The sequence below is a fragment of the Somniosus microcephalus genome, chromosome 5, assembly GCF_052327205.1.
Source record: "Somniosus microcephalus isolate GS21.2 chromosome 5, FLI_Smic_1.0, whole genome shotgun sequence".
Classification (NCBI taxonomy): domain Eukaryota; kingdom Metazoa; phylum Chordata; class Chondrichthyes; order Squaliformes; family Somniosidae; genus Somniosus; species Somniosus microcephalus.
In genome coordinates this window covers 69,272,269-69,296,429 of record NC_140991.1, presented here as the reverse complement: position 1 = coordinate 69,296,429, position 24,161 = coordinate 69,272,269, and the positions used below count along the sequence as shown (strand labels likewise).

Here is a 24,161-nt window from a genome sequence, read left to right as displayed (position 1 = left end):
GTCATGAAAGCGCTATATAAATGCAAGTCTTTCTTTCTTTTATACCTTAGTTCACAGTCTGTATTGCAAGATGGTGCTGGGACTGCCTTTTCAGTGGTTGCATAAATACATGCATGCTCTCTCCTCGGGTAGCAGGTTAACTGTGGTATTGAACAGTTCAGTCTCCCCTGTGCTGCTCCAGTTCCATCTCCATCTCCAAGGTATATCAGTTGCAAGCTATTCTCTTAACTGGCTTGTTAGATGTCCATTTCCTTTCCAGATTTTCTAGCTAACAGCTTGCATTTATCATTATCTAATTTGCTTGATGCTTTGAAAACTAGTTCTACTAGTGAATTAACATTTGGAAGATACTTTATGCTCTCCATGTCTATGTTGATCTAAATAAATTAGTCTTTCAGAAAATGTTCTCTTAAATCGCTTAACTCTTCTAGCAGCTTTTCATGAACTTCCCTCAACTTTACAGCACCTTCTAATTTAGGTGACGGATGTGCACCTTACTATAATTCAACATCACTTCAAGTAATCTGACCAATCAGAGCAAGCAATTCATCTGTGGAAGTTATTTTAAAAGATGCATTTCAGATTAGAAACCATTGTGTATCTTTTCCTATAGAAAACCTTGCACTTACCCTTTAAATATATGGGGACATTAGTGTAATAGAAAACTGTGCTGATAATTTTGTCTTAAGGATCTTGGGGGAGAAATTTGGTGGCACCCCCTTTGGGGCGTTAACTTTGCTGGGGCACTACTTTTAGCACCCTGAAAAAGTTGCACCCCTGCGCCGTAAATTCAGTGGTAGCACCCCAAACAAGAGGTGGGGCGCTACTGGAAGTGCTCCCCCTCCTTCTTGGGGCGCTACCAGTGAATTTCGCGACGCTACTTGCAACAGTGCCACCCGCATCGGCACCTAGCGCCGCGTCATTGCAGGCCTCCCTCCCCTGTTTAAAGGGAAGGGGCCTAGCACTGCGCACACTGGGGCCCTGCTGGACTGCCGGGGAGTGGGGTGCTGGGAAAACAGCCTAGCACTCAAGAGGAGCGCCGGGCTGAGCAATCGTGGCCAGCACCCTGAAGAAAAAAGGGGAAGGGGGCAGGTGCTGGCAGTCGGCCAAAACAAAATGGCCACCTGATACCTGCCCTTTAACTTGCGCCGCTGCAGCTGCAAAAACACCACCCAGACCCTGTCGGCCATATCGTCCGGCGATAGGTCAGGGGGCGCAACCAAAGTTTGCGACTGGGGCGCTAATGGGAGGCGCAAAGCAACCAAATTTCAGCCCCTTAATATATAAAGCTATCGGTTTGAAGAGCAGAAAAAAATGCCTGTGTATCTTAGTTCTACTGCTTGTTGATCACTTGTGCTAGTACAGAATCAGCACTGTGCATCAGTATCAAATAACATAATTAACTCTATACTTCACTCTCCAGTTCAATTTCTTACACATCCAAGGACTCATTTTCTTGTGCTTTGTTTCTGGGGAATGCTTATTCACGAGGCATAAAGGAATACAGTAATAAAGATCTGCAAAAGATCCCACTGTTATAGGTCATACTACTGCATTTGATTCCCTATTCAGAAGACAAAATAAATAATATATACTGTTCTATCAAAGTCCCACAAATGGCATCATTTTAAAAATTGGTCTAAAATATTAATGTTTTATGGCACTTCTTGAGATGTAATTATTTACCATTCCTAATACTTACCCAGAAGCAGTTCCCTTTTAATGATATTCATTTACTGGAACCTTTTTTGGGATTATATTAGTAATCACATACACTCTAATGGAAAATTCCCATTGGGTAATTTTCTTAAACTAACTATGTCTTGTTCCAGAAAGTTGATATGTTTTACTAAAATTGACCAAAGTACAGTGAAAAGTTTATTTTAAATATTTTACAGCTATTAAGATGATACGTTAGGAGTGTTAAAGGCCCATGCTTCAATACAGTGTAAGTTTCTAGCATATTCTTTTCAGAAAATAATCAGAAGGATAAAGGGAAGAAATTACTTGTCAAGTTCTGTGATATGATCAGATATTTTTAGATTGTCATGGTAACACATGGCTTCAAAAGCAGAGTAGAGTTTTGGGTAAAAATAAGCAGAGGGGGTCAGGATGGGACAGAGAGAGTAACAAAGGTAATAAGGCATTAGTGACTAAGGTGGCATCAGGGAAAAATAGAAATAAGTCAAAGATAAAGACACTGGGGGAGGAATTCAGTATCGCCCCGTTTGGGGCGCGATTATCAGCCGGGCGCAAAGTTTAGCGCCTGGCGTTAATTATCGCCTCCGACTGCAAACTTGGCTTTTATCGCCCCTGGAGTTGATTGGAGCGCTAAATCAGGCGCTGCACACCTGTCTGAAGGTGCAAAGACCGAGGAGCGAGGCGCTAACTCAGAGCATGAGCGCAGCGAAGGTGATGTCAGTTAGCGATGGAACACAGACACACTGGCGCCGGACAGTTCTTAAAGGGGAGGCTCTATCTTGCTCTCCAGCCACACCCTGCTCATTGGAGCCTTGAATCTCGGCCTGGAACGACCTGTGACTACATTTTCCAGCCAAGGACTATGGAGAGGGTGAGAGAACGAACTCAGCGCTTCAGCGAGCGGGCCTTGGAGGCTCTGGTTGGCGCGGTGGAGCGCAGAAGATCTATACTCTACCCCGAGAGTGGCAGGAGGCCTTTGCTGCGCGACTACAGAAGAGTGTGGAGGGAGGTGGCTCAGCGCGTCTCCTCCAGGAGCATGGCGACTAGGACCCATACTCAATGTCGCAAAAAATTCAACGACCTCACTCGGGTCGTCAGGGTGAGTGGCTTTTTTTCAATACCTCTCCATCCCTCCATCTCAACCTCACTCTATGGCCAGAGGGTCTTAAAACCCCAATGCCCAACACTCATCCAACACCTATGGCCCTCTCATGAAACACACACGCACATTCCACACTTTGCATACATTAAGGGCTATTCAACTATGGGAGGCACATCAGGCAAGACCATGGCTGTATATTGACTCAGACGCTGTCCTTTTTCTTGCAGGCCAAGCTAGCTCATGATAGGAGACAGCAGCAATGGACTGGTGGAGGGCGGCCTCAGCTGCAACCCCTCAGCGATCTTGAGGCGCATGTCCACAGGATTGTGGCAAGCCAGGTGATCGGTCCTGTCGCCCCTAGAGAGGCCGACCCCGTTCTGGACAGCAATGGTAAGGTCATCACCTTTTTCTCCTCTCTCATTTCATTTGTCCCTCACAACACCAGCCTTTGACACTTTCAATCTAACTTATTAAATCGCTGCACTCCTTCCTCCCTTACTGCCCCCCTGTCCTCACGCTAAAGCCACTCTTGTACCTCCCTGCTTTCAGATGGTGATTCACCAGCTGAGGAGGTGGGCTCTCAAGCTGCCAGTGGGAGTGAAGCTGCAGGCGAGGAGGAAGAGGAAGCCGGAGCATCAGCACCACCCTCTCCCGAGGAAGCCCATGCCCACACTGGGAACACGTTTTCCCTGGAGGGGAGCAGGGGGGAAGGGTCTGATGAGGGTGAAGCTCCAGGACCCAGTGGGCTGCAGCTACGTGATGGGGGTAGGGAAGCTCGGGGGCCTTCTCCCCGGAGGGAGAGTAGGCCAGCGAGTCCTGCTGCACTGGACGCAGAGGAGGAGTGACTCATCGCTGAAATGAACACCCAGGCGGTGGACATGCACACTCAGCTCATGGGTGCAGTGGGAAGGATGCCCGAATGCACTGATGCACTGGCAAGGAGTGTGGATCACTTCGCTGTAGCTACAGGTGGATGCCACGCTAAAGTTTAGTGCTGCAATTCAGTCACTGGCTGCCGTGATCCCATCTCAGACTGCTCTCATGCAAACTCAGATTGAGGCCACGCAAGCACTGACTGCTGCCATTGTCGCTGGTTCAGACACATTTCCCCGGGGCTCTCCGTGCCGCAGCAGGCCAGCAATCTGTGCTCCAGTAGATTGCTCCGGATGCTGATGTGCTGCCCCGTGGGAGTGCCAGTGTGTCGGTCGAGCAGGGAGTTGCTATCCTCTCTCAAGATGACAGCATTCCTGCTGCCACCACTGTCACTTCCCCATTGCACTTGCCACCGCCTGTAGCCCAGACTGCTGCCGCCCATGCAGAGTTGGTGCAGTCTGCAGCCGGGCCCTCCAGGCCCAGAGCTGGTCGAGGCTGTCCTTCAAGGGCATCTGCAGTCTCAGGTTCTGACCATCAGCAGCCTTCCACCAGCCTCGCTGCAGCCACTGGGGCCCCATTACGGAGGAGCAGTAGGGTGGGAAGGGGGAAAGTGCGCAAGGGAAAGAGATCACCCTCGAAGGGCAAAAAGTAGGAGGTGTGACGAAATGTTGGTCAATTTTTTATTAAAGGCCGAGGTTCGTGTTCAAACTTTTGTTTAGTGGTTTGGACATTATCTCCAGGTTGTGAGAACCAGTTATGTTAATGAATGATTTTTTGTGCTTGTTTCTATTAGTTTGTCATGAAGAAATGACACACACAGATTTTGTAAAATAAATAAGTTTTTGTATTCAAAATGTACGTTTGGTCTTTGGAATCATTCATGTTGCTCTCCATGGCAGAAGCCATTTCCTCAGTTGGGGCCTAGAAGCAGCTTGCTATCAGCCATTGACGGACGGCCCTTGCAGTTTCAACATTGTGGGCCTCCCTCCCGCCTTGGTGCTGCTGATGATCATCCTCCCCCTTTTCTTCCTCCTCCTCTGGTGGTGCTCCAAGGCCTGGTGGCATTGGCTGGGTCCTGAGGATTGCCAGATTATGCAGCATGCAGCACACAACTATGAAGAGGGAGACTCGCTCAGGCGAGTACTGCAGGGCTCCTCCTGAGTGGTCCAGACAGCGGAACCGTTGCTTGAGCAGGCCGATCGTCTGCTCAACAATGTTCCTGGTGGTGAGATGGCTCTCGTTGTATCGCAGCTCAGCAGGGGTGTTGGGGTTACACAGCAGTGTCATCAGCCAGGTGCACAGTGGATAACCCTTGTCCCCGAGGGGCCAACCACTTGGCTGATGCGATGCCTGGAAAAGTTCTGGCACAGCAGTCTGGCGCAGGATGAAAGCGTCGTGGCTGCTGCCAGGATAGCGGGCATTGACAGCGAGTATCAGCTGTCTGTGGTCACAGACCAACTGGACGTTTAAGGAGTGGAACATCTTACGGTGCGGAAATCCTCTGCAATGCCACATGCGTGCAGTCAATGGCGCCCTGTACCATGGGGAAGGCCGCTATCCTTGCAAAGTCCAATGCGCGTTCATGCTGTTTGGCCCGGGTCATCGGGAAAGAGATGTACTGGCATCTCCTTTTATAGAGGTCATTTGTGACCTGACGGATGCAGCAATGGACCGTGAACTGGGAGATATTGGCGATGTCCCCAGTAGCTGCTTGAAATGAGCCGGTGGCATGAAAGTTCAAAGCCACTGTGACCTTCACTGCCACCGACAGAGACGTCCTGCTCCTCAGTTGAGGCTGCAGATCTGGCTGCAGCAGGTGGCAGAGCTCAGTGACTACCTCCTTGCTGAAGCGCAGCCTTCGCAAACACTGCTCCTCAGACAAATTAATGTAGGAGAACTGTTGGCGAAATACCCTGGGAAGGTAAGGTCTCCTGAACAGAGGCCTGTTGGCCCTCCTCCGTCTGGCCATGATTGCCATTCTCTCTGCGTCTCTGTTGCCTCCGATTTTGCAGGCGCAGGACGGTGCCCCGAATCAGTGCAGCCCCCATAGTTTCTTGGAAATCAAAGTAATGAAGGTCAAATCCAAAAGTACCTGCAAAGTGATGCTCAGTAGCCAAAACTACTTCACAGAAGTCTCTCCTTCTCTCTCTCAGAATCTCTCTCTCTCTCTCTCTGTCAGAATGAGTGGTGCAAAAATGTCTACCACAGAAAAAGCCAGGAAGAGGCCGCCTTTAAATAGCACCCCACCAGCCCAAAACCGATTGGGAAATGTTCCAGTCTACCAGTCGTTGCTTGCGCCAGGCGGAAAGGAGGGGGTCGCCACTCAATATCTGGTCCGGGGCACCACAAGGGCATTGCATGCTCGACTGATGTCAAGATCTGCGGGCGCAGGAGATCGGGGCGGTATTGTTTAGTGCCGCCGCAAAATGTCTGCTCAATTTTGCGAACGGCGCAGACATCGCCGCGCCCGGGCGCTAGTTGCTTTGCGCCCCATTAGCGCCCTCTTAAGGCGCTAACGGGAGGCGCAAACCAACTGAATTTTTCCCCCCACTATATCTGAATGCGCGAAGCATTCACGACAAAATAGATGAATTAATAGCGCAGATAGAAATTAATAGGTTTGATCTAATAGCCATTACAGAGACGTGGTTGCAATGTGGCTAAGGTTGGGAACTAAATATTCCAGGATACTTAACTTTTAGAAGAGATAGGTAAAATGGAAAAGGAGGAGGGGTAGCCCTGATAATAAAGGATGGGATAAAGACAGTAGAAAGAAAGGATCTTAGCTCCGAAAATCAAGAAATAGAATCAGTTTGGGTGAAGCTAAGAAACAGCAAGGGGCAGAAAACATTGGTGGGAGTTGTTTATAGGCCCCCAAACAGTAGTTGTAATGTAGGGCAGATTATAAATCATGAAATTAGAGGTGCATGTAACAAGGGTAATACAGTAATCATGAGGGACTTTAATCTACATATAGACTGGCAGTAATAGTGGACGTCGAATTAATGGAATGTATGCAAGATAGTTTTCTAGATCAGTATGTTGAGGAACCAACTAGGGAACAGGCTATTTTAGGTCCAGTATTGTGCAACGAGAAAGGGTTAATTAATAACTTTGTAGTAAAGGGGCCTTTAGGGAAGAGTGACCATAATAGGATAGAATTTTATATTGAGTTTGACAGTGATTAAGTTAAATCCGAAACTAGGGTCTTAAATCTAAACAAAGCAAATTACGTAGGTCTGAGGGGCGAGTTGGCTAAGGTAGATTGGGAAACTACATTAAAAGGTATGATGGTAGAGAAGCATTGGCTAGCATTTAAAGAATTAACACATAATTTACACCAAATATACATTCCGTTAAGGAATAAAAACCCCACAGGAAAAGTGGTCCATCCGTGGCTAACAACAGAAGTTAAAGATAGTGTTAGATCAAAGGAAGAGGCTTATAATGTTGCCAAAAAGAGTAGTAAGCTTGAGGATTGGGAGAATTTTAGAATTCAGCAAAGGAGGACCAAGAAATTGATAAAGAAAGGGAAAATAGAATTTGAGAGTAAACTAGCGAGAGACATAAAAACAGATTGTAAAAGCTACTACAGGAATGTAAAAAGGAAAAGATAAGTGAAAGTAAATGTGGGTCCCTTACAGGCTGAGACAGGAGAAATTATAATGGGGAATAAGGAAATGGCAGAGAAATTAAACAAATACGTTGACTGCAAATTTAATTGCGCTGAGGGGGTGGGTTTGGAGGCGGGACCGCTGTCAAAATCGCAAAGATTGACCGGGTAGGAAACCCACTGTCAACCCGCCTCCATGTGAGTCTCCCAGGTGTCGGGTCTGTCAGTGCAGAACTGACCTGACACCAAGCGGCGGGGGAGACAATTCTGGTACTTGCATGGCTTGTTAAGAGCCAATTTAAGAGGATTTTGAGGCTTACCTGTAATTTTAGATTCTAACCCACTGGATACCCGCTGTTTGGGGAACACGCCAAGCTCAACCTGGTGTGTTGTAAGTCTGTTCTGATGTTTGTGTAAAGATGACAGCTGCAGAAGTGGTGTCAATGATGCCATGTTGCAGATGGTGAGTTTCAGAGCAAAGAAAATGTTGGTAACTGCATTTTTAATACATCTAGAGATTTCTTTAGCTTTCAAGTTTTTAAATCTATCTGTGTGTCCAGTGCCACCTCATTGGGAGAAACTCTCTCACCAGTGACAGTTTGCTTCTGTCATCTCACCTGCAGCTGCCATCTATTCCAGTAACATCGGAGCCAATGAAACAATCAGACCTTGGTCCTCCGAATCTTTCCACGATCAGCCCCAACACCAACATCACCAACCTCATCACCAACCTTCTCCGCCATCACTTGATGCTGCACTGGACACAGGGCATCAGCCCCTGACAAAATTGCTGTCCGGGAGGCCAGCGATGGCATCACCATGGCCAGATTTACTTCACTTGACACTGTAAACCCTGGCTGCCACATGATGCGCCAGGTTGACACCATCCCACACCAGCACCGTGAAGCATCCCTTTAATGTTCAAGCCATTCCATGCACACACATCACTATAGTGGGGAGGGGGGTGGGGGGAGTTATGACTGAACAATCACTGGAACTCAGTAAGACACTTCCCAAGGTGTGTTCAGATCTGTCCAATAAGGGGCACTTTTGGAAAAAGATATTACACTGTATGACAACACATTACCAGAAACTTCACATGGACATTGGCTAAACCTCTCAAGTGCCTATCCTTATGTGTTGTTAGTTGGTATGCTTGCAGTAAGATGAGGGTAAGTGTGAGGGGTGGCTAGCGAGATGGGGAAGTGATAAAGTAGATAGAGAAGGTTGGGTGGAGGTGCAAGGTAAGTTGGTATCCTGGGGAGGTCTCTTCCACCCTTGGAAGGGAAGAGAACCTCCCTGCGTGCTGTGACTCACGCCATAAGCATATGGAGGGAGTGATTGGAGAGCTTGGGTGCAAGTGTTCACCTTTGTGCAGTGATTATCAGTGTTTGCTGCACCTCAGTGCTGTCAAGCACTGACAGATCAACTGTCAAAATAAAATTGTGCATGGTCCCTTTAAGGAAACCGGCAGATGACGTGTTATCAAATGACATCATCAGACCTGCTTCCTGTTAATTGGCTGGTAAGCCCGCAGGGCGGGCTTATCAAGACCAATCAAGGGATAATCACGTCTGCAGAGCAGAGGCAGCTGGGGGCGGGACCAGAACCTGGAAACCAGCTGACCTGCCCTCCATCCTGCCTCCAGAATTAAAGTTGCAGCCTAAGTGTCTGTTTTCACGGAAGAAGATGCAAAAAACTTCCCGGAAATAGTGGAGAACCAAGTGTCTAGTGAGAATGAGGAACCAAAAGAAATTAGAATTAGTAAAAAAATAGTACTGGAGAAATTAATGGAACTGAAAGCTGATAAATCCCTTGGACCTGATGGCCTACATCCTAGGATTTTGAAAGAGGTGGCTATAGAGATAGTGCATGCATTGGTTGTCATTTTCCAAAATTCCATAGATTCTAGAACGGTTCCTACGGATTGGAAGGTAGCAAATGTACGCCCACCTTTTAAGAAAGGAGGGAGAGAGAAAACGGGGAACTACAGACCAGTTAGCCTGACATCAATAGTAGGGAAAATGCTAGAATCTATTATTAAGGATGTGGTAACAGGGCACTTAGAAAAATAATAATAGGATTGGGCAGAGTCAACGCGTATTTGTGAAAGGGAAATCGTGTTTGACAAATCTGTTTTTGAGGTTGTAATAGATAAGGGGGAACCAGTGGATGTGGTCTATTTGGATTTTCAGAAGGCATTCGATAAGGTGCCATACAAGAGGTTATTAAACAAAATTAGGGCTCATGGGATTGGGGGTAATATACTAGCATAGATTGAGGATTGTTTAACGGACAGAAAACAGAGTAGGAATAAACAGATAACTTTCGGGTTGGCAGGCTGTAACTAGTGGATCAGTACTTGGGCCTCAGCGATTCACAATCTATATCAATGATTTGGATGAGGGGACCAAATGTAATATATCCAAGTTTGCTGATGATACAAAGCTGGGTGGGAATGTAAGTTGTGAGGAGGATGCAAAGAGGCTTCAAGGGGATATGGACAAGCTAAGCGAGTGGGCACGAACATGGCAAATGGAATATAATGTGGAGAAATGTGAAGTTATCCACTTTGGTAGAAAAATAGAAAATCTGAGTATTTTTTAAATGGTGAGAGATTGGGAAATGTTGGTGTTCAGAGGGACCTGGGTGGCCTTGTACACGAATCACTGAAAGTTAACATGCAGGTACAGCAAGCAATTAGGAAAGCAAATGGTATGTTGGCCTTTATTACAAGAGGATTTGAGTATAAAAGTAAAGACGTCTTTCTGCAATTATATAAGGCTCTGGTGAGACCACACCAGGAATATTGTGTAGTTTTGGTCTCCTTACCTAAGGAAGGATGTACTTGCCATAGAGGGAGTGCAACGCAAGTCCACCAGACTGATTCCTGGGATGCGGGGATTGTCCTCTGAGGAGAGATTGAGCAGCCTAGGCCTATATTCTCTAGAGTTTAGAAGAATAAGAGGTGATCTCATTGAAACATACAAAATTCTTATGGGGCTTGACAGGGTAGATGCAGGGAGGGTGTTTCCCCTGTCTGGGGAGTCTAGAACCAGGGGTCACAATCTCAGATTAAGGCGTTGGTGATTTAGGACTGAGAGGAGGAGAAATTTCTTCACTCAGAGGGTGGTGAATCTTTGGAATTCTCTATCCCAGAGGGCTGTGGAGGTTCAGTCATTGAATATATTCAAGACAGAGATTGATAGATTTTTGGATATTGAGGGAATCAAGGGATATGTGGATAGTGCAGAAAAGTGGAGTTGAGGTATGATGCACTATCAATAACTCAAAAGACTGAGATTAAGCGAGTAACTAACAGGCTTTTATTAACAAGAGAATGAAGGTGTGCCTCGAGTGGTCGACCGGTCCAGAATACAGAGGGACTGTGGAGCAGTCACCTTTATACCTGGACTCGTGGGAGGAGTCAGCCGAGGCATGTACAGGCATGTACACAGTGGAATACAAACAGTGGTTTACCACATTCACTCCTTGTTTAAAAATGAGTCTGGCGGGGTGAAGTGTATTAAAAGTTAGTGTATTGTAGTCTCTCCGGAGGTCTTGTCTGCCGCTGTGATCGACGTGGCGACGGCAGGGGTAGTGAAGCTTCCGGCGTCGAGTCCCGCGTAGGCTGGGGCACTGGTGTGTAGTCCTCGTGGGTGTCGAGCGGGTCGCGGGGACCAAGCCTGCCGTCTACTGGGGCTGGATATTGGATCGTGGGGGGGGGGGGGGTGGTAGTGGGTTGTGGGTTACTGCGGCCCCCGAGGGTGCGAGGTCTCGTATGGAGACTGTGTCCTCCCGCCCGTCCGGGTACGCAATGTAAGCATACTGGGGGTTGGCATGGAGGAGGTCGACCCTCTCGACCAGGGGGTCTGTTTTATGGGTCCTCACGTGTCTTCTAAGTAGGACCGGCCCTGGGGACGTCAGCCATGGCGGTAGCGATGTCCCCGATGTGGACTTCCTTGGGAAGACAAACATTTTCTCATGAGGGGTGGCGTTAGTGGCAGTGCAGAGCAGTGACCGAATAGAGTGGAGCGCATCGGGGAGCACATCCTGCCAGCGGGAGGTCGGAAGGCCCCTAGACTTTAAGGCTAGCAGGGCGGCCTTCCAAACTGTCGCATTCTCTCTTTCCACCTGTCCGTTCCCCCGGGGGTTGTAACTGGTGGTCCTGCTTGTGGCAATACCCCTAGCGAGCAGGTACTGGCGGAGTTCGTCGCTCATAAACGATGCGCCCCGGTCGCTATGGATATAGCTGGGGAAACCGAACAGGGTGAAGAGGTCGTTCAGACATTTAATGACCGTGGCACTGGTCATGTCCGGGCAGGGGATGGCGAACGGGAAATGGGAGTACTCATCAATAATGTTGAGGAAGTACACATTGCGGTCGGAGGAGGGGAGAGGCCCTTTAAAATCGACGCTCAGGCGCTCGAAGGGGCGAGTGGCTTTTATCAGGTGAGCCCTGTCTGGTCTATAAAAGTGCGGTTTGCACTCAGCGCAGACTTGGCAGTTCCTGGTCATGGTCCTGACCTCCTCAATGGAGTAAGGCAGGTTGCGGGCCTTGATGAAGTGGAAGAACCTGGTGACCCCCGGGTGGCAGAGGTCATTGTGGAGGGCCCGCAGTCTATCGATCTGCGCGCTGGCGCAGGTGCCACGCGATAGAGCATCCGGGGGTTCATTGAGCTTCCCGGGTCGGTACACGATCTCGTAATTGTAGGTGGAAAGTTCGATTCTCCACCTCAAGATCTTGTCGTTTTTGATTTTGCCCCTCTGCTTGTTGTTAAACATAAAAGCAACTGAACGCTGGTCAGTGAGCAGGGTAAATCGTTTTCCGGCCAGGTAGTGCCTCCAATGACGCACGGCCTCCACAATAGCCTGGGCCTCCTTCTCAACAGCGGAGTGTCTGGTCTCCGGGCCCTGGAGGGTTCGTGAAAAGAAGGCCACGGGTCTCCCCGCCTGATTAAGGGTAGCGGCCAGGGCAAAGTCGGACGCGTCGCTTTCCACCTGGAAGGGGATGGATTCGTCCACTGCGTGCATGGTGGCTTTGGCAATGTCTTCCTTGATACGGTGGAAGGCTAAGCGGGCCTCTGCCATCACGGGAAAGGAGGTGGACTTGGATCAGTGGACAGGCCTTGTCCGCATAGTAGGGGACCCACTGGGCGTAATAGGAGAAAAACCCTAGGCACCTCTTCAGGGCCTTGAGGCAGTGGGGCAGTGGGAGTTCCATAAGGGGACGCATCCGGTCGGGGTCGGGACCGATGACTCCGTGTCCCACAACACAGCCAAGGATGGCGAGGCGGGTTGTGCGGAATATGCACTTCTCCTTGTTATACGTCAGGTTGAGGAGTTTGGCGGTGCAGAGGAATTTTTCGAGGTTTGCGTCATGGTCCTGCAAGTCATGGCCGCAGATGGTCACATTGTCCAGATATGGGAAAGTGGCCTGCAACGCATTTTGATCGACCATCCGGTCCATCTCCCTTTGGAAGACAGAGACCCCGTTGGTGACGCCAAAGGGAACCCTAAGGAAGTGATAGAGGCGGCCGTTTGCCTCAAAGGCAGTATACTGGCGGTCCTCAGGGCGGATAGGGAGCTGGTGGTACGCTGATTTCAGGTCAATGGTCGAGAAGACGCGGTACTGCGCGATCTGGTTGACCATATCAGCTATGCGGGGGAGTGGGTAAGCGTCCAGCAGGGTGTAGCGATTTATTGTCTGGCTGTAGTCGATGACCAGGCGCTGCTTCTCGCCGGTCTTAACGACCACAACCTGGGCTCGCCAGGGGCTGGTGCTGCCCTCAATAATCCCCTCCTTCAGGAGCCGCTCCACTTCGGTTTTAATGAAAACCCTGTCCCCGGCACTGTATCGCCTGCTGTTTGTGGCGATGGGCTTACAGTCGGGGGTGAGGTTAGCAAACAGTGGGGGGGGGGGGTGACTCTGAGTGTGGAGAGGTTGCACCTGGTGCGCGGCGGGCAATTTTGAAGCTGCTGGCTGCGGACTGTGAGTGGGGGGAGGGGTCCACCGTACGCCATCGTAACACTTTTAAGGTGGCACTGAAAATCTAACCCCAGTAGAACGGCAGCGCAGAGGTGGGGCAGGACCAGAAGTTTAAAATTATCGTACACAGTCCCGTCTACTACGAGTGTCACCACGCAGTAGCCGCCAATGTCTGCCGACTGGGACTCGGAGGCCATAGAAATCCGCTGGTGCGCAGGCAGGACTGGGAGAGAGCAACGCCGCACCGTGTTGGGCTGGATGAAGCTCTCCGTGCTCCCAGAGTCAAAAAGGCAGATTGTTTCGTGACCATTTACCTTAATGTCCATTGTGGACCGGGCCAGTTGGTGTGGTCTCGCTTGGTCCAGCGTAACAGAGGCCAGCGTAGGGGTCGGTGTGTCGCTGCGGGTATCAGATGAGGCGGTGTTGGGGGCCTGTTGTGTCCCGGCTGTCGTCCAAGATGGCGGCGTCCATAATCCCCATGTGGCTGGAGGTGTCCAAAATGGCTGCTGTTCCGGTGGTTCGCACATGGCTGGGGAGGCCCAAGATGGCGGCCCGCACGGCCCACACGCGGCGCTGCTGGGGTTCGGGGTGGCTTTGGCTCTGCAGACGCTGGCGTAGTGTCCCTTCTTCCCGCAGCCCGAGCAGATCGCATTTTTCGCCGGGCAGCGCGCTCTGGGGTGTTTGGCCTGGCCACAGAAGTAGCATTTCTGGCCTTGGGGCACTGCTGTCTGGCCTTGGGACACTGCTGCGGTAGTTGGGCCGTTGCTGGGATGTGGCTGGGGTGGCACGGCGCTATGAGACGGTCCTACCGTGTCCCAGGCTGTCGTTCCCCACGGCATCCACGGTGCAGAGGAGTAGGCATCCATGCCCCGGTAGGCTGCGTCCAATGATAGTGCGAGTTCAGAGGCCTTGTTGAGATCGAGGTCACTCTGCTCCAACAGTCGCTGTCGGGTGTAATTGGACCTGTGGCCCGCTACAAAAGCGTCCCGGATAAGTTCCTCTGTGTACACGGCGGCCTTTACATCCTTACAACCACAGGCCCGGCCAAGCACAGACAGTGCCTGAAGGTATTCCTCGGTCGATTCCCCAGGTTGTTGTTTACGACTCCCCAGGAGGTGCCTAGCGTACACCTCGTTCACTGGGCGCGTGTACTGGTCCTTGAGGAGCTTGATAGCATCCGCGTACGAGGTCGCGTCCTGGATGACCGAGTACACTCGGTGGTTCACTTTGGAGGTCAGGACATCCAGTTTGTCCTCGTCCGATTTGACCGTGGCAGCGGAGACGATCAGGAATTTTTCAAAACACCTAAGCCAGTGAGTAAACTTGGTGGATGAGTCCGCCTCCCGATGATCTAAGTCCAGGCATGCTGGTGTGAGGATCTTCTCCATTATAAAAATCTTGTTAATAAAATTGATGCGCTATCAATAACTCAAAAGACTGAGATTAAGCGAGTAACTAACAGGCTTTTATTAACAAGAGAATGAAGGTGTGCCTCGAGTGGTCGACCGGTCCAGAATACAGAGGGACTGTGGAGCAGTCACCTTTATACCTGGACTCGTGGGAGGAGTCAGCCGAGGCATGTACAGGCATGTACACAGTGGAATACAAACAGTGGTTTACCACAAGGTAGAAGATCAGCCATGATCTTATTGAATGGTGGAACAGGCTCGAAGGGGCAAATGGCCTACTCCTGCTCCTATTTCTTATGTTCAGATGAATGGGATACTTGAATAGTTGGAAGAAAGACTATTTTCTTTTAAGGGACTGAAAATGTTTGGTGCATGACAAACACGTATAAAGTTTCCTTTATATCTGGTGAAGGATTTGAAAGTTGATATGAAAGGTTAATCTTCATAGAAAAACAGCAAACATTTATTCCACTCCATTAACACACAAATACTGGTATCTACCTTTCTGTACAGGAGTGTCGGAAGAAGCCCTGATGGTTCCAATAAGTTTTTATTTCCTCTTCTGGTATCGACATAGATGGGCACAGGTTTCTTGGGCACTGACATCTTAACGTCAACTATATTGGCTTGAACAAAGTTTTTCTTAGTGTGGAGTCCCATTATTGGCTTCTCAGACGGGATAGAGGATTTTATTCCATCTACAGGGACTTTGTAAGGTTTTCCTGTGGAATGAAACATATTGAGTTCTTGAGATGATCTAGGCTGCAGATTCCTCTGCGACCATCACTGTTCAGTGAAGACCCAGAATGAGACCCAGATATGATGGTTTCCTCCTAATCCACTGACTGACTGAGAACAGACACAACCCAGCTACCCATGGCACCTACAGACCGATTCTGCAGTTCTACACTATCAATAGGGATCACAACGTGAGCACACAGCCTGTGATTTTTGATCCATTAAAATTAATGTACGGAAATCACGGGCTGTGCACTCGCAATTTCCCATGGTACCAGACCTACAAGCACCGCTCCATCGGGAGCACTGAGTTGGCCCTCTGACAAGTAGAGGCACTGCCTGATGTAACACTAAGCAATGTGAAGGTCCCAGTCTAAGCTAAGTTAGCTGATCTCAGCTGCAGCAGCAGTTGGGTCACTACAATTGGTCCCTGCACCCCTGGAGTAGAGGGAATAAAACCCAGTAAAAAGCAGAAGTGTGGAGGAACTTTGATTCCACAAGTAAGTAATTGTAACTCACTGAAATTGCACCAATAGCTAATGCTGGTAACACTCAGATTCCCCTCATAACCAACAGTAATAGAATAACTAACCGATAGTTTATATGTAGTTGGTAGTAATAGGTGTAATGCCCCAATATTCTACCTGTAACTAGTAGTAATGCTATAATCTGCTGATATTCATCCTGTAACTACAGTCAGAATCCTCCTGCACTGCACAAGGCTCCTCAGTCAATGCCATTTTTAACAGGCCTGATCTCTCGCCCTATCTCCTTGGACTCTGGTTTGGACTCAGCTGTGTGAAGGTAACAACTCTGAACTGGGAATCTCAGTCATATATCAAAACCGGCTGGCACAGACCGACCTGAACCAAACTGAGAGATTGCATAAAGGGCAGCTGGCACGCTGTTTGTAGCTCTTTTCACAGGGCACATCATCCTAAACTCAGCACCAACATGTCTAAACCACTCCCTGGCCTCAGACTCAATAAAGGAGAGTTGTCATAGAATAATAGAAATTACAGCACAGGACGAGGCCATTCGGCCCGCGGTGCTAACTCTCTCTCCTGTAACCCCACTCCCCTCCAGATCCTTTTATATTCCTCCTTTTCAAATATTTATCCCATCCCCTTTTACATGATGTCTCTACCTCAATAGCTAATTGTGCTGAAGCATCTTGTGGTCTAATAGCCCTCAGTGCAAAAACCTTCCTTCTCCCTTAGTTCTTCCAGTGAGAATCCTCAGTCTTCGTCTCCTTGTTCCCCATTCACCCACCAGTGGAAACAATCTATTTACCCACAGTAAAGTCAGCAGATTTCACTCACTTTGGCTGCTCCTCTCTGGGTGCCACTCCCACTCACCACGGTACGGCTGCTGCTCCCGGTTCTGCAAAAAATGTTGGTTCCCACGCCCACCCTATTTCCCTGTCTGCCTCTCTCTGGCCTTCCACTCCCCCGCCACCGCCCCCCATGAGCCCCAATCCTCGCGACCTTTAGTCCCCCGACCCCATTCCCTAGTCTCCCTCTTGTCCCCACCGAGCCCCATTTCACAGTCTTCCTCGCTCCCACGACCCCCCGATTCCCCAGACTCCTTCTCGAGTCACCAGCCCTGATCTCATTCTCCAGTCGCCCTCTCCCTTCCAGACCCTCATCGCCTGACCCCCTTTCCCTCTCTCTCCATCTGTCGACCACACCCCCCACCACCCCCATGCGCCTGACCCCCATTCCCATTTTCTCAAAGGCAGGTATATGGAGTTAGTTCGCAGATCAACCATGATCTCATTGAATAGTGGAAGAGGCTCGAGGGGCTAAATGGCCTACTCCTGTTCCTATGTTCCACTCACCCGACCCCCATTCCCACTCTTTCTACCAACCCTGATGCCCATTCCAACTCTCTCTGACCCCACATCCCCCTTTTCTCTCCCCCCAGCCCCACCATTCCCTAGCACCAATTCCCCCTCTCTCCCTGACCCCCATTTAATTCTCCCTTTCTTCCTCGATCCCCATTCTTGTCTCCCTTTCTTCCCCCTCCCTGGCCCCCATTCCCCAGTCTCCTTCTCTCCCCATCATCCCCAGTTTTCCCTCTACTGCCCAAGCTGCATTCTCTAGTTTCCCTCTCTCCTCCCGACTCCAGAATCTAAATGTCGCGTGGATAGGATCAGACTCTATTGTGATGCCCTGCATGGCTAAATAGTCTATCAACACATGGAAAGGCAAACCGGCTTGGGCGTACAAGGGATGGCTTATGCAATACTGCCAGTTTTCTAGCCCCACCAAAACTGAAAGTTACCCCCACTCAGTCTAGGCTATTTAATGAAGACTAACCACTTCAGCAAGGCACCAGAGTGTTGACTGAGAACTGCCACTAGGGATGGGCAATAAATGCTGGCCTTGCCAGCGAAGCCCACATCCCGTGAATGAATAAAAAATGCCCAACTCAGCCAACACTGTAGCCTAGGGCTGATTCCACACTCGTACACCCCCAACAAGGAGTGCATTATAGGCATACAGACCGGTGATCGTCCAACCATTAAAATTAATGTGTGAAAAATCACGTGCTGTGGGTTAGCTTCTGGAATCATCCCCAACTTTCAGTACAGCAAGGGTGAAAATGAAACGACCCTCCACTTCAAAGTGAGTTGAACCTTTTAAAAGGAAACTGAAGTATGTAAAAGTATGTGTTGAATATCACACAGACACTAATAAAATATTTATTTTAGTTTATACAGTTAGATATTGCAAGTTATAAAATATTTTGCAATATTTTACAGAGGCTTACGTTCTGGTAGTTTTTGTTCCTTGGAATGCTTCAACAAATGTTTGTTTGGGCAAGGTGGCTCGACTTTGGGTAAACCCATTGTTTTGTATGAAGATTTCTTATTATCCCAGTCTTGCTGTACAATTTTCCGTTGCACTGAATGATACCTGAAAAAAAATCAAAAACTTTCTAAATATTTCTGAGCACTTTCACATGAACAAAGTAGCTAGCTGTTGTTTTGGCATAAGCAACATTTATTTTATTTTAAAAAGTAAAAACCAGTTGATAGGTAGCACAACTATTAATTCTAATACATGGTTCTTGAAACTATAAAATAGAATGTTGCAGTGCAGAGAATAGTTACAGGAAACTTTGTGCTATCCGGCACCCACGGGACCGAGCTGCTGCCGTTGCCTCAAAACTGCCGTACTCTCCAGAGTTATCAAAACTGCTGTACTCTCCAGAGTTAATGTTGAGAGATACGGAGATTCTTATCTCTGTATTTGACAACAAACACTGTTGCTTAGCAACAGCTTCTAAACACTCGGGTGTGGCCCTAAAGCTCTGTAGCTGAAGCTGTTGCTATAGCTACAGACCTTGCACAGCTTGACTGTTCAAACAAAGCAAAAAAAACAAACAAAAAGAATAAAAAACGGCTGCTGATTTTTGCCGGTGGCTCCAGATTGCCGGATAGCTCACCTCCGGATAGCACAAAGTTTCCTGTATTTGAATTGTACCTTCTATTAGTCTACTTTATACAGAAATTCATTGCAATCCCAGTAAGAAGATTGTTTTACAAATTGTCAAGCCATTTCTAAACCGTCTTTCTTGCATTTTCTATCTTTTGCTGCTGTCACTTACGTATTTAGAAGCCTTTGTGCCAATTGTTCTGTTGCAGTCTTTTTTCCCTCCAACAACTGCAACAGGATTTCCTCGTAAGAATCTCCCTATATTGGGGAAATTGGTGTTGGGGAAATTGATGGGATTGAAGGCCGATAAATCCCCAGGGCCTGATAATCTACATCCTAAGGTACTTAAGGAAGTGGCCCTAGAAATAGTAGATGCATTGCTGATCATCTTCCAAAATTCGCTGGAATCTGGAACTGTACCCACGGATTGGAGGGTAGCAAATGTTACCCCACTATTCAAGCGCGCTGAGTATTTCCGTGACCGGTGGGCGCCGCGGGGACTGGAGTGCATTATCAACCCGGAAAACCAAATTTTAATTTGATGTGTTAAGTTTTAGTTGAACTTTTGTTTATTTACAGTCCAATTGTTTTTTTTTGGGTCCAAACAAAAGAGTACCCCACTATTCAAAAAGGGTGGTAGAGAGAAAGCGGGGAATTACAGACCGGTAAGCCTGACATTGGTAGTGGGGAAAATGCTAGAGTCCATTATAAAGGATGTAATAGCTGAGCACTTGGAAAACAGTGACAGGATCGGACAAAGTCAACATGGATTTACAAAAGGTAAATCGTGCTTGACTAATCTACTGGAATTTTTTGAGGATGTAACTGGGAAAATAGATAAGGGAGAACCAGTAGATGTGGTGTATTTGGACTTTCAAAAGGCTTTCGATAAGGTCCAGCATAAGAGATTAGCGTGTAAAGTTAAGGCACATGGGATTGGGGGCAAGGTATTGACTTGGATAGAGAACTGGTTGGCGGACAGAAAGCAAAGAGTAGGAATTAACGGGTCTTTTTCCGAGTGGCAGGCAGTGACTAGTGGGGTACCGCAGGGATCGGTCCTTGGGCCCCAGCTATTCACAATATACATTAATGATCTAGATAAGGGAACTAGATGTAATATCTCCAAATTTGCAGACGACACAAAGCTGGGTGGGCATGTGTGCTGCGAGGAGGATACCGAGAAACTCCAGGATGATTTGGACAGGTTGGGTGATTGGGCAGAAGCGTGGCAGATGCAATATAACGTGGATAAATGCGAGGTTATCCACTTTGGTGTCAAAAACAGGAAGGCAGACTATTATCTGAATGGCAATAGATTGGGAGAAGGGGAAGTGCAACGAGACCTGGGTGTCCTTGTGCACCAGTCGCTGAAGGTAAGCATGCAGGTGCAGCAGGCGAAGAAGGCAAATGGTATGTTGGCCTTCATAGCAAAAGGGTTTGAGTACAGGAGCAAGGATGTCCTGCTGCAGTTGTACAGGGCTTTGGTGAGACCACATCTTGAGTAGTGTGTGCAGTTTTGGTCACCTTATCTGAGGAAGGATGTTCTTGCCATGGAAGGAGTTCAGCGAAGATTCACAAGGCTGATCCCTGGGATGGCAGGAATGACGTATGAGGAGAGATTGGGTCGATTGGGCTTACACTCGCTGGAGTTTAGAAGAATGAGAGGGGATCTCATCGAAACTTATAAAATTCTGACAGGTCTGGACAAACTAGATGCAGGTAGAATGTTCCCAATGGTCGGAGAGTCCAGAACCAGGGGTCATAGTCTAAGGATAAGGGGTAAGCCATTTAGGACAGAGATGAGGAAGAATTTCTTCACCCAGAGAGTGGTGAACCTGTGGAATTCTCTACCACAGAAGGCGGTTGAGGCCAAGTCTTTAAATATATTCAAGAAGGAGTTAGATATATTTCTTAGAGCTAAAGGTATCAAGGGATATGGGGAGAAGGCAGCTACGGGGTACTGAGTTTGGATGATCAGCCATGATCTCATCGAATGGCGGAGCAGGCTCGAGGGGCCGAATGGCCTACTCCTGCTCCTATCTTTCTATGTTTCTATATTCATGCTTTCTGGAGGAATCGGATGTCCAAAGGATGGATGCCAGGCAGGTCAGGCTGCACCAGAGACACTCTGCATCCACCTTGCAGAAGCCACATACCAGCATTTACAGATAGAGGTGCACAAACCTCTATTGGTTAGAGAAGCAGTGCCTGCAGAGGCTTCAATGCACAAGGGATGCCAAGCAAGATTTGTGCAGAATGCTTCATTTACCTCACTGATGCCATTAGGACTGATGCCATTCAGTGGCTATGGTGAGCAAGTACCGTGCAGCAGAGGTATGAATTGAAAGCACACAGATGATAGTGTTGTCTCTCAGGGCTCCAACATATCCAGACTCAGGGGCTGTCAAGGTTACAACTGCATTTAAGTTTTATATTTTGGGTTCATTCAAGGCTACCAATGTAGACATCGCCCTCCACTCATTCTCTCTCGGTCTCTCTCCTTCCCTCTCCCCTCCTTCCCAACCCTCCCCTTACGCATTTTCGCCTTCCCTCTCCCTCCTTTTCTCTCCTCCGCTCTCCCCCTTCCACTCAACTCACGCTCTCTCCCCTCTCCTCCACTCACCCACTCTCCCTAATATTTTGGGGCTTGGGCTAAAGTTGGGAGAGCTGTCGCGCAGGCTAGTCAAACAACAGTCTGACATAATCAAACTTACAGAATTATACCCTCACCCCAACGTCCCAGAATCCTCCATCACCATCCCTGGGTATATCTTGTCCAACTGGCAGGACAGACCCACCAAAGGTAGGGGCATAGCAGTATATACAGTCAGCTGGGAGCATTCCTGGGAGTATTCCTGGGAGTCCTCAACATTGACTCCAGACCCCAATGAAGTCACATGACATGGGGGCGGAAACTTCCTGCTAATTGCCACCTGCAGCCTTCCCTCAGCCCATGAATCAGTAGTCCTCCATATTGAACACCACTTGGGGGAAGCAATGAGGGTAGCAAGGGCATAGAATACACTCTGGGTGGGGGACTACAATGTCTATCAGTAAGAGTGGTTCGGTAGTACCACCACTGACCAAGCTGGCAGAGTCCTGAAAGGCATGGCTGCCAGACTGGGCTTGTGGCAGGTGGTGAGAGAGCCAACATGAGGTAATAACCTATGTGACCTTCTCCTCACCAATCTACCTGTCACAGATGCATCTGTCCTGGACAGTATTGGTAGGAGTGATCACTGCACAGTCCTTGTGGAGACCAAGTCCGGTCTTCACACTGAGGACACCCTCCATCATGTTGTGTGGCACTATCACTGTGCTAAGTGGGATACTGAACTGGCAGGTCAAAACTGGGCATCCAGAAGTGGCACACATTGACCTGAATTCCAGAGGTGAGAGTGATTGCCCATGATATCGAGGCAGCATTTGACTGAGTGTGACACCAAGGAGCCCTAGTAAAACTGAGTTTTAAAGGGGCATTTGGGGGGGAACTCTCCAGTGGCTAGAGTCATACCTAGCACAAAGGAAGATGGTGGCTGTTGGAGGCCGATCATCACAGCCCCAGGATATCGCTGCAGGAGTTCCTCAGGACAGTGTCCTAGGCCAATTATTTTCAGCTGCTTCATCAATGACCGTCCCTCCATCATAAGGTCAGAAGTGAGGTTGTTCTCTGATGATTGCACAGTGTTCAACTCCATTCGCAATTCCTCAGATAATGAAGTATACATGCAGCAAGACCTGGACAACTTGCAAGCTTGGGCTGATAAGTGGCAAGTAACATTCGTGCCACAAGTGCTAGGCAATGGTCATCTCCAACAAGAGAGAGTGTAACTACCTCGCCTTGACATTCAATGGCATTACCATGGGCAAATCCACAACCATCAACATCCTGGTGGTAGCCATTGGCCAGAAATCTCAATTGGACCAGCCACATAAATGCTGTGGCTACTAGAGCAGTCCAAGCTGGGTATTCCATGCCAAGTGACTCACCTCCTGACTCCCCAATGTCTGTTCACTACCTACAAGATACAAGTCAGAAATGTGCTGGAATACTCTCCACTTGCCTGGGTGGGTACCGCTCCAACAACATTCAAGAAGCTCAACACCATCCAGGACAAAGCAATCCGCTTGATCGGCAGCCCATTAAACATTCACTCCCACCACCACCGGCGCATTGTGTACTATCTACAGGATGCACTGCAGGAACTCATCGAGGCATCTTCGACAGCACCTCGCAAAACCTGGAAGCATAAGGGCAGCAGGTGTATGGGTACACCATCACTTCCAAATCACACACCATCTTGACTTGAACATATATTGCTGTTCCGGGATTTTGTCCCAGTACCAATGAAGGATCTCCCTACCCAACAGCACTGTAGGAGTACCTTCACCACATGGAGTGCAGCAGTTCATGAAGGCAGTCACCCCACCACCTTTTCAAGGCCAACTAGGGATGGGCAATAAACACTTGCTTTGCCAGAGAAGCCCACATCCCCAGATTAAAGTTTTTAAAACTCTCTCCTTCCTCTCCCCTTAACCTTCTCTCTTTCTCCTCCCTTCTCTGCCCTACCCTCCAATCACCCTGTCTCTCATTCCCTCCCTGTCCACTCACTCTCCTTCCCTCTCCCCTTCACCACTCATTCGCTCTCTCTCTTCTCCATTCTCTCCTTCCCTCCCTCTCACCCAATCCTGGGAGAGGTGAGCGGCTCCCGGTGACCTGGGGCCCGCCAGACACTCACTTGAGCGGGCGGCGAAGTGGCGGCTCCGGGTGGGGGAGCAGGTTGTAGATACACTCGGCTGGGGACTCTTCGTCCATCGCGGCTCAGGGAAAATGCTTGCAAACATTGGAATGAAAGACCCAGACAGACTGCGTTACCGTGGCGACCGTTACCAACAACAAGCTGGTTCCACGGAACGTCACTTCCGCCCCGCTTTCACGGGGCCTGTGATTGGTCAAACTATTGAAGGGGCGTTTCCAAAATGAGGCCCCGCGCGAGCGTAGCAGGTAGATAGAGAGAGTAATGGAGAGTGAGATAGAGAGAGTAATAGAGAGTGAGATAGAGAGTGAGATAGAGTAATAGAGAGTGAGATAGAGAGAGTAATAGAGATAGAGAGTAATAGAGAGTGAGATAGAGAGTAATAGAGTGAGATAGAGTGAGATAGAGAGAGTAATAGAGAGTGAGATAGAGAGAGTAATAGAGAGTGAGATAGAGAGTAATAGAGAGTGAGATAGAGTAATAGAGAGTGAGATAGAGAGAGTAATAGAGAGAGATAGAGAGTAATAGAGAGTAAG

The 24,161-nt window shown here is 48.7% G+C and overlaps 1 protein-coding gene across 3 annotated transcripts in view; it reads right to left on the bottom strand.

Moving 5' to 3' along the window:
• enkur (enkurin, TRPC channel interacting protein) overlaps window positions 1–23,776 on the bottom strand; it is a 32,497-nt gene extending 8,721 nt beyond the window's left edge. Inside the window, exons 1-4 of one of the 3 annotated variants that reach the window (XM_085987748.1) lie at window positions 23,608–23,776; window positions 19,041–19,126; window positions 18,201–18,346; window positions 15,189–15,409 (exon numbers count right to left, since the gene is read on the bottom strand). In XM_085987748.1, the coding sequence (XP_085843874.1) occupies window positions 15,189–15,409; window positions 18,201–18,279 (300 nt within the window). In that variant the 5' untranslated portion in view covers window positions 18,280–18,346; window positions 19,041–19,126; window positions 23,608–23,776. Of the gene's footprint in view, window positions 1–15,188; window positions 15,410–18,200; window positions 18,347–19,040; window positions 19,127–21,137; window positions 21,270–23,607 lie in introns of all 3 variants that reach the window. The other 2 variants (XM_085987747.1, XM_085987746.1) reach the window with 2 other exon arrangements.
• Window positions 23,777–24,161: the final 385 nt, after the last annotated feature.